The sequence below is a fragment of the Onychostruthus taczanowskii genome, unplaced genomic scaffold, assembly GCF_017590055.1.
Source record: "Onychostruthus taczanowskii isolate IOZ18803 unplaced genomic scaffold, ASM1759005v1 scaffold3, whole genome shotgun sequence".
Taxonomy (NCBI): Eukaryota; Metazoa; Chordata; class Aves; order Passeriformes; family Passeridae; genus Onychostruthus; species Onychostruthus taczanowskii.
The window spans coordinates 20,429,808-20,442,685 of NW_024500349.1; the positions used below are offsets into that span (position 1 = coordinate 20,429,808).

At 42.2% G+C, this 12,878-nt stretch overlaps 1 protein-coding gene across 1 annotated transcript in view; it reads left to right on the forward strand.

The window, feature by feature from the left end:
* The window catches only part of ACVR2B (activin A receptor type 2B), a 97,972-nt gene that overhangs the window by 22,743 nt on the left and 62,351 nt on the right, over positions 1-12,878 (forward strand). Inside the window, exon 2 of the mRNA XM_041408619.1 lies at positions 2,281-2,286. Coding sequence (XP_041264553.1) covers positions 2,281-2,286 — 6 coding nt within the window. The remainder of the gene's footprint in view (positions 1-2,280; positions 2,287-12,878) is intronic.

Here is a 12,878-nt window from a genome sequence, read left to right on the forward strand (position 1 = left end):
CTTGCTCTTGGCGGCTGTGGGGAGGGATTTCACCCTTTGGAAATGTTTCAGAAGCATGAAATGCTGTCCCTCCCAGCGTGCCGACCGCGCTGGGCTGAATTTTCCCCCTGCCCCCTCTCACCAGGGGAACTTTTACACCTGCTAAAATTTTCCCTTGTGTTTTTCAAACCTGCACCATCAGCACAAATTGCTTTCTCTTCTCTCTCTCTCAGGTGTAAAAACCCAATTTTGAGTGGCCGGTCTGCTTTCCAAGGAGTTATTTAAGCACAGTAGGTCATCAATGTATCGCACATATTACGGCCATGCCTTGGCATTTGTTTTGCGTTTGTAATCCAACCCCCAGCTGCTTCGGCCTCAGACTCCAGGCAGCTATTTAGTGCTTCGGCTTGTGCTGAGGAATGCATTGTGGTGCTGTTTACTTCATTACGTGCAAGGCTCAGATGGAGTACAGTGAGCTTCAGTTAAAAAAAAAACAACAAAAAACAAACATAACCCAACAACCAAAGCTGAAAACCGAGGGTAGAAAATAGGTTTAATATAGGTGTTAAGTCAGGGTAGAGGGACCCAGCAGAGAAAATTTGGGTACGTTCTGCAGTCATTGCAAGCATTCTTGCTTACGAAAGCAGAGATTACTTACAGTGCAATAGGGAACTGCACCAAAAAAAAAAAAAAAAGCCCCATCTACTCCTCTGCTGCAGCTGTTCTGTTGCTTCTCCATCTCTGGCTGAGCAAAAAGCACTGGAAAGCCCCACCCCAAGCAGTAAATGGGGCTTTCCTTTGGGAATACTCAGGTTTTGCTGGTCCTGATCTAGATTAGCATTTCAGTTGCAGACTTTGGATGGCTTCACCCAGCATTTCCCCCTCCCCAGCCCCTCCAGTTTTCACTGGTGTGCTATGGGGTCAGTCGCCCGGCTCCTTAGTTTGTATCCAGTGAAAGTGTGTGAAGCCAAGGCGAGCTGAATTCATTCCATTTAGCTGGATAATTAGGATGCTGCTGGTTACGTAAGGAGTAGTAGTAAGCAAAGCTTTTGATCAGCTGATGAGGATTTTGCACGTATTCCTTCTGAGGCTCTCTAAGTCTCCCCGGGGGTGAGGAGCGCTGGTGGCCCTAAGCGGATCTAGGGTACGGAAACCTTGCTGCTCTGGGAGAAGGGGGAGAGGGCAGAGCTCCTCCTGCTCTTCAGCAGGTCAGCACTGTCACAGTGGGGCTCTCTTGGTTGTAGGGTAGCTTCTCGTGGCAGAAGAATTTGTTCTCTCTGAAACGAGGAGTGATTAATTGGGGGCTATTCCCGTCCCCGTGCTGCAACAGCTGGCGTTGGAGGAGGGGTCAGAGGATACAGAAAAATTCAGGAAGAGGAGCTCCTGTCCCTGGCTGTCACTCTCGTGGATGAATTTGGTGGTTAGCTGGACTCTCAGCTTAGGCTGACCACAACATACTGGTGTTGCAACATAAAGAAGAGCTTTTCTGGTCTGGAGGCTCAGCAGATACGTTTGTAAGGTCTTGGAAGAGACACTGCACTGCGCTGGCACCTCCAAATGCTCCAGCTGACAGGGCAGGATGCTCAGTCACAGAGCTTTGGTGGTCCAAAGAGGTTGTTGAGTCACTTCATGGTTTTACTGGAAGTGAGTGATAACCTTCTCCTCATGCTTTATAAAGCCTGGGCCCATTGAACTGAGATTTCTTTAAAAGATAATGGATGACCCAAAAAGAATAAAGGTGGGATTAGGATACAAATCTCCTGACAGCTTGGCTGTGTGAACAGTGCACAGTAGGTTGGTGTTTTTTTAGATATTGGGGCTAGAGAACAGAAATTCAAGTTTTAGGCTTGGGTTGGTTTTGGTTTGTTTTTAATTCCCTTTCCATTTGCCACTGGGCTCTCTAAAGATGAGATCGTCTCCAATTTAAAGCAGCCTGTGACAGTTTTTTAGCTTCTCACTCTTTATGTGGTCAAGAAACAAGTGACATTCTGTGTGATGGTACAAGAATACATCCAGGTAGGCCTGGAGTGCTAGATGGACACAGTTATCCAACAGAGCAGGTTTCAAATGCATTTGGGTTTATATCAGCAAAATGTCCCTTGACATATGTAGCTGCCTCTGGCTTGGCATTTGTTTTTTGGGTTGAGAGATCTGCTTTAAGGCTCAGGTGTCACACATTTTTGAGGGATGCCATTATATCCAGTAAGCAAACTATGCTGGGCTCTGGGAAGGATTTAATGAGTAAAGGTTGGATCAGTGACCTTTTCCACGTGTATTGTTTTGTATGTGATCCTGCTGTAGGGCCTGGTCTGGATGTCCTACATTTGTGCCCAGAGTCAGGGCTTTATCAGTTGAACTCAGCCTTGCTTATCAAATCCCAAGGCAGGAGTTCAGTTTCACTGCTAAACGGCAAAAATACTTTTTATTTTTTCCTTTTTATTTATTTTCCTTTTTTGCTCCATTTTCCCCCTCCATCTCTTCTTTTTCCCCTTCCCCTTCCTCCCCTTTTTTTCTTTTCTTCATAGGCACCATCCTTTAGAAACTATCTCTGCACTGTGTTGAAAAGAGAGGAGAGAAAGAAAAGAAATCTAAGCCTATTTATAACAAGGCAAATAAAAAGAACCAGTATTTCATTGAGAAGGGACTAAGACATCCCTTAATTCCAATAAGCTCTTTGTCCTTTGCAGTAGCAGTAAAGAAGGATCTTCCTGCCTCAAAGCTGATGCTTCCAGAAGGGTTTCCTTCTGTCTTTAGATTCAGAGAGGTGTTGGATCCTGCAGACGTCTTGAGCTGTGAAATTGTTATTATCCAGCTATTTCTGTAGTGGAGGGCAGGTAGAAGTGGCTGTGTGGATTTTCTTTGCCTGTTTTCCCTGTCAAGGAATGTTCAGTATCTTACACTCTGCAGTGGCTTTCATTAAGGTGGTTTCCAAGCAATAGCACTTCAGTGGTTTTGTTTTCTTTCTTTCTCTCCCTACTTTTCTGTCGGCACATCTCAGGTTTGAGAGGAGTTGAAGAAAGCTAGACACATTTTCTGTGTTTTCTCACCTAACCTGCCAATCTTCCCCTGCAACCTGAGACCAACTCCTACCTGTGCCCCATTTTTGCAGACTCCCAAACCTTCACAGTACCAGGCTTAAAAAAAAAAAAAAAAAAAAAAATCCCCTAGCTGATGCTTTCTTATATGTTATGGGATAGTCTAAAAATAGTGCTCTGCCCTTTTTAACAGAACCATGTATTATTAAAGAAGGAATGAATAGGCGATGCAACCAGAATAAAATCTTCCTTCTTCTCACTGAAGAGGACCTTTAAAAACCTCTAAGTGAAGATATCTGACCCTTTTGAAAACCAGAGCTTCTCCTTGGGGACTGCAGTGTAAACATTGAATTTCTGGCCTTGTGGTGAGGTTCTTATTTACCTCTGCAAATTCAGTACCCAGGTGATGGGTGCATTTTTTGGTTTCTTTTTTTTTTTTTTTTTTTAATTTATTTTCCACCAGAGGAGCAGCATCACGGATGGAGCTGGAACAACCCTCACTTCCCTACCTCTGTGCCCTTGTGTTTCTGCCAGGTGCTCGTAGGTGGTTTATATCTTGTGATAACGGGGCCAATTGAATTTATCTTGGGATGCAGTGGTATAAAACACTCCTAAATCGGGCTGGTGGCACCTGACACTGCAGAGTCACTCACGGGGGTGCTGCGGTGTAAAACGACACCACGCTGCTGCCCTGGCCTCTTGGATTGGCTGCTGGCACAGATGGAAGTGAACAAGATGCCCTGTGCCTGTTCTTGTCTGAATGACCGGTTGGGACAAATTATTGCAGGGTGTTTCTAAGCAGCAGACTCCTCTCTTTGGCTCGGTTTTCTCTGTGTGGTGCTGGTTGAATAACAGTGTGTGTGTAATAAGCAATTAATGTCTATACATTTAATTTTAGAGGACACTGTAAATAACAGGTTTTACTTCCCTCCCTCCCCCAACTGTTGCATTGAATTTCATTCTCTTTAATTATACTAACAAATGTGGGGAAAATTATAAATATTTATAGTGGAATGAGTGGCTTTATTCCATGAGTGAGTGAATGTCCCAAGGTTGATTATAATCTTCCATTCAGTCACAAATCAAAAGTATCTATTATACAACTTCAAGAATGAAATGCCAAACTTCTGCCAAAGGCAGAATGAAGCAACTTCAGATGTCAGGAATGTTGTTAATATGAACCATGGTGTGACTGCCCAATACATTTTGTTATCCTTCTTTCTTAGCAGCTAAAAAGTGAATTATATGGCTGTAATTCTGGTGTGACAGTGCATTTTAGATGCTGCCAATAACTAATTTTTGAAAAACAAATGTCAGGCATTGTGCTTTGACATTGACTTTGATTCAGCGCGTCTCTTTTAATTTGTTAAAGGATATTTAGCCAGGCATATGAAATGATGGGAACACAAGTATTTTTCCCACGTTTTTTGCATTTATTGTAAAACCCCTTCTTTCAATATTGCATTTATTTCCCAGGTTTCTCTTTGGCAATCTGGGTTTCCTTCTTCATCCTTTGCACGCATGCTGGTCACAGGAGAAGCCATCCTCCTGGCAGACCAGGGTATTACTGAAAATGCTCTTTATCCATTCATCTCAAAAAGTATTTATTAGCAGCATAACCTTTTGTATGTCCTCAATTTTTTTTTACTTAGTTTTGTTGCCTTTTTTTCTCATTTCAGAAGTGCTGTGCCATTACAGAGATGGTTTTGCTGCAATAAGAATAGTTTAAAGTGGAGCTGTGGATGAGTGGAAATTGACTGCTTGGTGGAAAATAAGAGCTAAAAGTTTGGTGTAGTTTAAAACTAGTTAGTTTGCATCAGCATATTCCTGCTTTTGCTTTATGACTCTATGGCTGAGAAGAAAGGAAAACCATCTCAGCTTTCGCTACTGAATGTTTGATTGTCAGTTCAGTGTTACTGCTGTGAGCAGCTCTTGGTGGATGAATTCCTCAGACTGTGTTCTACATTTCTGCTAAACTGCTGGGACTGCTTCTGTGGGCTCTGCTTGTCTATTTACATCAAGCTGCTCCAAAGAGGACCTGCCTGGGCTTTTTACAAATGAAGGAAAATTTTTTATATATATATATATATATATATATGTATGTATATATATATATATATGCGTGTGTATATCTATATATATACTTATATAAAAATAATTAAAAAGCATTGCAGCTATAACCACTGAGTAATGGTCTGTTTGATTAAAATATTCCACAAAAAGAAATATAGAGAAGACTTTCAAGCCTTCTTTCAAATCTTTATTAGCTATTCTTCTTTGTATCATCCAACGGCTATAAGAGGGGCAGGTAGATTTTTAATGGTGTGGATTGTATTTTATAAAGAGCCCAGCATAATAGAGTCCTAACTGGAGCCTATAATAGAGACAGTGATCATTATTGGCAATAAAAAGTGGCAAATTTGCTGGAGGTGTCTTGTGATTTTATAACTTCAGATGTCTGTCTTAACACTGTGCTTAACTAAAGGGGTCTCAAATTAGAAATTTTAGGTTAGCCTAATATTCCCACAGGTTTCGTGATTTGTTTTGACTTTGAAGAGCTGAAATAAGTTCACTTTGGTTTATCACTCTTCTCCTTTATTATTGAAGCAGACAGAAGTGGCAGTATTTTCTAAGTGGCCAGATGAAATATTGGTTGTGTAACTTTTTTTTAATGGGTGCCTTCAACTGCAAATAACAGGTTTAGCTGAAGCTTGAGTAGAAGATGTCAGGCATGAATTTCTACCCTTTTTGTTGTTTTTTCTTACTTTTTAGTTTTTAAAGTAAGTTGTAGTGGTGGACAAATGGTATATACTCTCTGATGTCAAGGCTCCTGGCATTTGTTCCTTTAGCCTTTCTTCTCCACCCACAAACACTCCTTTTCCCCTCCAACATGTCTTCCATCCCCAATATCACACAATCTATTTTTAAGTTCTCCACCCACAAACACTCCAGCCATCCCTCATTTCTTCTATCCCCCAGCCTTTCCTTTTCCCCTCCAACATGTCTTCCATCCCCAATATCACACAATCTATTTTTAAACTCCTTTTCCTCATCTTTCAAGCTCCATCCCGGGTCACTTAGGTGAATGTGGTACTTTTGTCTGTCACTTGGATGATTCTGGCCTTAATCATCCATTTATCTGGCTCTGCTGTGGGTGCCCACAGCAGCTCTTTCATTTGCTCCTTAAATGGGTCCATGAAGATGCTTTTCTTTCTTTTAATTGTTCTTTAGGACCCCAAGAACCCTACAGAGGATTCACACACAGTAGGAAAAAGGCCCTTTAGATTTACTCAGATAATTCAAAGAATCCTGGAGATAAAATTCCACAGGGTGATAAGGGATCTTTCCAAATGAATTTTAGGTGGTGCCTGTGTAAGATCACATTATCTGCCTGTCTGGTGGATTCCTGTTGTTATCTCGATTGCTCTCCCTTTCCATTGTTTCTTCTCAAATTAAATTGCAAATGACAAGGTGGCAGAGCAGAGAGGGGGGAAGGGCAGGAACCCTTCATGGAATCATAGAATCCTTAAGACTGGAAAATACCTTCAAGATCATGGAGTCCAACCATTAACCCAGTATTGCCAGGCTCACCGTGCCTTGAAGCACCACATCAACACATTTTTTGATGGTCCCTGTGACGTTGAGAGCTTTGTTCTGTTTCAGACCTTTGGATACCACTTTAATTCCATAACATAACCATCCCCTGGCACCTTCCTGGGGCTACTTTGTGCTCCCTGCATGGGCAGGCAATTTCATGTCTTTTATAAGGACCACAATGACTTTGTGATACTCAGCAAGGATTTCCATTCTTCCTAAAGTTACTCATGGAGCATAATTGTTGGTAAGGCCCCTGGTAGCCAGCTCCATAAGTCAAACCAAATACTGACTGTCAAGTGCTTCCCTTGTATTTTCACCTCACATTCTGTCACACTGGGTCTTGATGGCCACACCATTGGGAAGAGGACGTGTGCTCACCACAGCAGGAAGGTTTGGAGCACTCTTCTGTGGGGTTTTGTCCTGTTTAATAGAGGTGATGTTTACTGCTTGGTAGCACACACTGTCCCATTCCTCAGTAGAGCTGATTTGCACTTCCCAGCCCAGGAGGCACCCAAGTGTGTGCCGAGGTGAGAGCAGTCCCAAGAGCCAAGTGCAGGAAGGAGGGGGGAGGCAAGCAAGGTCCTAATTTTTTAAAGGAAAGCATGGCTGAACACCTGCTGTTCCCCAACAGAATAATATGAATTTGCATTAAAAAGGGTCCCAATCAGTTGTGCTGGCTGCTTTTGAGGAGAGCAGTTGTGTCTGGAGGCATTCTGTTGGGGGAGATGTCTTCCAGTGAAAGCATTTTCCACACAAGGGCCGTGGGGCCCACCCCGCGGCTGGCATTTACAGAGGGGTAGAAATGCTATTTAAATTTCAAATGGCCTCAAGTTTTCACAGTTGCCATGTCAATAGATCAAGTTCCTTGAAATACATTTTAAGCGGAGTTTACACAGAGCCGCGGGAGCCCGCATTGACTCCAAGGGCTGCCTTTATTGTGCCTCCAGCAGCGGTAAGTCAATATGGCACATTGAAAGCAGCCCTGCTCTGCCACTGAGTGAAAGTTAGAAAATTCCCCCTGTCTCCTTCCAACTCTTTTTTTTTTTTGGATAGCAGCATGTTTAACTAGCTGAAATGGTCTTTTTTGCCCCCCACTTCTTTCTGATTAGTTTTGGGAAGGCGGTAGTTAGATCAGGTTACCAAACTCATGACATCTTCCAAACGCATGTCCAGGCATGGCTGAAAAACTGGAGTGATACAAGGGAAGGTAACAGGAAAACAAGTGGCACCAGGACAGTGCTGATAAGGGCAGGCAGTTGCTTACTACAGAACAATAGAAAATAAAACTTGGAAAACAAGACGGGCCAGAAGAGTGGTCGTATTTCATTGTAGGAGGTGATGAAGGTTACAAAGCTGTTGTTCCAGGAACAACATCCTCTGGGAGTCACCTGATCTGACCCTCCCTCCAAGTGTTACTCATGCCTAATTTTAATTCTCACTCATTTATCTTCCCTTCCTATTCAAAATAGCTCCAAGCAGGTTTGGGTTTTGCAGAAGATGTGGGTTATGGGCAAAGACTGCTGCAGATGGGGTTGTGTCCAAAGAGAGGTGGGATGGATGTGGCTGCTCCTGGGAAAGGCTTGAGATGTTGTCATGAACTTCCCCAGCTGATCCATCAGGATGTGAGTGTACCTGACACAATTGCCATGGGTTAAAACCTCTGGATTTTTTTTCCGGAGGGATGGTGTGTGGAGCAATGCCCTGTGCTTCTGCAGTGCTGCTGTTCATGGCTGATGCTGGAATCTGATTTTCTAGCTGGTATTCTGGCGTGTATCCACATATGGAGCATGCAGTGAGTCTGCAGCACTGGAAACTGTCTTCTTTGATTTCCACAAGGCATGTTTGACACACTTCTGGAGATGCTGTGTGTGCTTCCCTCTCCATCATCCACTCATGTGTGAAAAAACGTCATTTCTCCTCGGCATGACCACCATACAGGCTGTCCCTTGTAAAATGCTCTTTATCTATTTCTCCCTATGCCTTCCCAATGGATAGGTGAATCTGAACATCCCCATCCGTGATGGGCACATCTCAGCACCTTCTGATTTTGAGTTTGGCCTGCTTTGATATTTTGCCATCTGCATTCTTCCCCCTCGTGCTGGGGTAACCTGTGAGGAAGCTGCAGCAGTCTGGAAGCTGGAGTGTAGACTTTGAATTTTAAATGCTCTGGTATGAGCTGTTTTGTTTCTGTTTGGATTGTGCTTACTACTTCTATCCCTTAGTCCTCCCCTGCTGGGATAAATCACTCCTGAGCTGACCATGCATTTCCTGGGGAATACCATTAACTTGAGCAAGCAAAGGGATGACCTGGCATGGGCTGTGTGGTGTTGGGTGCTGATGATTGATCCTTTCATTCTGAAACCCAGAAAAGGTTCCTCTCCCTTTTCCAGGGCTCCGATAAAGCTCTGTGATTGTGGTGCCCAAAAAAGGATGGTTAGATTTACATTCTACCAAAAATAGAGGGTAGCATGGTAGAAACATATGTCTTGATTCCTAAATGGGAAAAATGAAAATATTTAGGAAGGAAAAGCAGTTCTGTGACTAATTATTTTTAATTGTTGTCTTCTTTAAAAAAAAAAAAAAAAAAAAAAAAAAAAAACAAAAAAAACCAAGATTGTTAGAGTGCTTCTTTCCCTCCAGAACATCTACAAGTGATCAGGCTACCAAACACACTAATTAGATGTCAAATAGACTTCAGTTCTTGAATTGGTTTAGTTACACAATGCAAAACATCACATTGGGAAGCAGATGGCGTGTCATTTTTAATATGTCTTGTAACTTGCCTGAAACCACTTCAAAGTTTCCTTAAAGAAAATATTGTTACTACTGACCAAAAGAGATGCCACTGAGTAGCTCTCAGCATAACAGCAAGATGTTGGGTCAGTGTCTTGCAAGTATTGTCAGTGCCCTCAGTGACTGAAAAATAGAGGTATCAATTTAAAGGGGTTTATATTCAGTGGATAAAGAGCTGGTGCTGATTTAGAAAGTCAGGACCCTTTAATTGGGACCCAATTGGTCACCAGAAAAAATGAAGGCTATGATATAATTAGTTTTGAAAAATTCTTTCTCTGTGCCCAGACTATATAGTTCAATTGGCAAGTCTTTAGGGCTGTGCCTTCCTCAGGAATGCCTTTGTTGCCCTGGAATCTAAATGATCCATTGAGTAGGAATATGGGAACAAGAAACCCTGCAGCAGTGGGGGAAACCCTTACCCTCATTTGCAAAAATACGAAAATCGCTCAATATCTTGTAACTTGAGTCATTACAGCATTAATAAAAACAGCATTAAGTGCTGCCAGACTGTTCCATTACAACCTTAATTACAGACAGAGTAGGAAATGAGTGTTTGTGTGAGAAACAGCTTTAGGATTTTGGTGGGGATTAAGCAATACCAAATTGGAGGGAGAGCTGTGCTCAAGTGATCAAAGCTGGGAGATAACCTCAGCTATATTTCAAATCCATCCCCAAAGCTATGCTTCAGTGGCTTTGGAAGGGGTTTTTGTCACATGGGTAGAAAGGTCCATGAGATACTGGCAATAGTGATGAAAATGAAGCCAGTAGTATGTGGAGGGATGAGATTTTTTTTTTTATAGGCTCTGATATATATGAAAGGACAGTTCAAGTGTCCTCAGATGATTTAATGCTTGAAGAAACACTTCTTTCCATTATAGGTTTCACTAAATATTATTAGAAGAGTGTTGGCTTGGGTTGGGGTGAAAAACAGGAAATAAATTGGTGTAGGCAAAATAAGGTGGAGAGTTTAATTTCTCTCTAATATTCTTCTTTCATACACACTATTAGCTTCTTAGTTACTTAAAATTCCATTTTCTAAACGAAAGTGATAAATGCAAAGAATTAGTTTGAAATTAGTATCTTAACGAGTTGTGCAAACTTTGGAAATATCTTTTTCTAACACGAAATAATAAAAAAAAACTAATAAAAAAATTGAGGAATTTCCTCCCTCCCTTCCATCCCAAGCTACTAAATGGCAGGGGGAGCAGGGTAAGCTTTGCCACGGGGCATCCTCATATCAAGGATGCTTAATTGCCTCCGAGTCTGCTAATCTAATATATGAATGAATACCAAACCCATTAATTGTGTTGATTTAAAACCCATTTCCCCTCTTTTCTTTCTGCTTCCCCCTCCTCAAATCTCTTCACTTATTCATCCTGTTTGTGACACATCATCACTTGTGAAATTGGGTGATGTATTGACATTTTTGGGGTTGGCAGGCTGTGGCTTGCAGGGTGAGGGCTGCTTTAGGAGGAGTTTGGATGCCTTGGTGGTGGGGGATGCTTTTTGCTGGGATGAGGTGTGATCTAAAACCACTGTTGGATGTGGGACCTTTGGTCATCCCCATGTGGAAAGAGGCAAACCAGGCTGGATAACGCCTTCCCTGGGAAGGGAAGAGGGGAGAAGGCCCTTTTGAGTTATTTTCACACCCTTTAGTTCTCCTGCTGGTAACACAGCTTTTAATTAACCTCATTAATAGGGGTACACAGAGCCTCAATCAATCTCTGGGCGAGGGCTCCCGAGCATGTCTTGCTTAGGGACTCTCTGATAAGTGCATTTGGCACCAGAACTGTGCTGAAGATCTTTGTGATGCTAATTGCTTGTGTCATCCCTCTCCTTGCTGCCAGCTACCAAAGGTTCTGGAGGTTTTCCTGAGCAGCAGAGAGTTTCTTTGGAAAGAAAACCACCTTGACTGTACTTCTGATTGGTTTATGTGGCAGCGGTTGGTTTGCAGCGCTGCTCGGGGGCGTTGGAGGAAGTGGCAGAAGTTTGGAGGGGAAGCCCTTGTGGAATTAGTGGGGAGCTGGGCAGTTTGGAAGGTACTTGTCCCTTTTGTGTTCCTTAGAAAAAATCTGTTTCTAAAATAAATAAAAAGGTGAACCCAAGATGTAAATCAAAAGGAGCAATGAGCAGGATTGCTTGCCATTGGTTCTTTGTGGCTTCCCCGAAACGGAGGTGAATGACAACATGGAGCTGCATCAAGGCCATGAAGTTTTGCAGAATAGCAAGCAGGTGGGAGAGAAGGCAAAAGTGAAACAAAAAGAAAGGAATTAGTTCATTTTTTTTTGTGGAAAATGGCCATCCATGGTGGTTTTGCTCCACACTGCTTTCGGTTGAGTGCAAATCACATCATAACATTTTATTCATCTCTTGGAATGACTTTGTTTTTTAGTGCCTGATTGGTTTCATCCAATGTGGCTTTTGGGCCATCCACATTTTTACTAAGGATTTACAGATCTTGGGGAGCACCTTTCAATAATATCGGCAATAGATCAACTATTATAACTATTATATAACTATTTTTATTTGCTTCTTCTCTAGACCCTTCATAGGCAGTCTGTGCATCACGACCTTAAAAACCCTCATCTCTTGAATTATGGTTTTGAGAATTTGGATCCAATAGATTTTGATCCATTCAGTTTTCTTTTTTTAAGGGCAGAGCAAAACTGGGAGCTTAATTTTTTTACAAAGGGGTTATGGAAACTTTGAGCACTATCATGGTTTTTTACTTTGCTCTGGGAGTAAAGATGCCAGAGCATTTAAGAGAAACTGAGGGAGGGACAGGTAGATTCTGGGGGCCTTTGCTGATGGATGTGGTTGTTTTCTCACCTTCCTGGTGGCATTGAATTATTGGCTTTGTGTGACTCTGGAATAGGAAAAAGTGTTGAGAGACGATGCAAGGGGCATCTCAATTGTCCATGTCAAATTTGAACCCTACCCTGCTTGCTATTCTAATTACAGATGTTTTATTTTGCTGTTTGTTTGCATGAGGGTTCAACTCTCACAGTAACATCTTGACCGTACACTCAAATGAACAAGAATCACCCCAAAAATCTTTAATTCTCCAAGCTGTTTTCAATAACTAATTTTTGTTTATGCCATATCCAAAAGAATCAACCTTTTTACCAGCCTCCCTTGGTGGCCTGCAGAAGAATGGAGAGGTCCCTTAACCATTTCCCCCATTTTATTTTCCATGAAATGCAAGGATTTTGAACAGAAAACCTGACAAGTTGTTTCCTATCACACATTGTAATTATCTGTTATAATAGGGAATAAAGGATTAATTAGTTTTCAAGCTGCAGATATGATTTAATTAGTTTTCAATCTGTACCTGAAACACCTGTCTTGGCAAAATCAAAGTGTTTTCATTTGAATGGGGAGGAAAAAATAGGGGAGTGGGAGGGAAGAGGAGGGGGTCTGATGTTCACTGACCTGCAGGGTTATTGCCCCATTTTCCACCCTTATTGTGGTGTG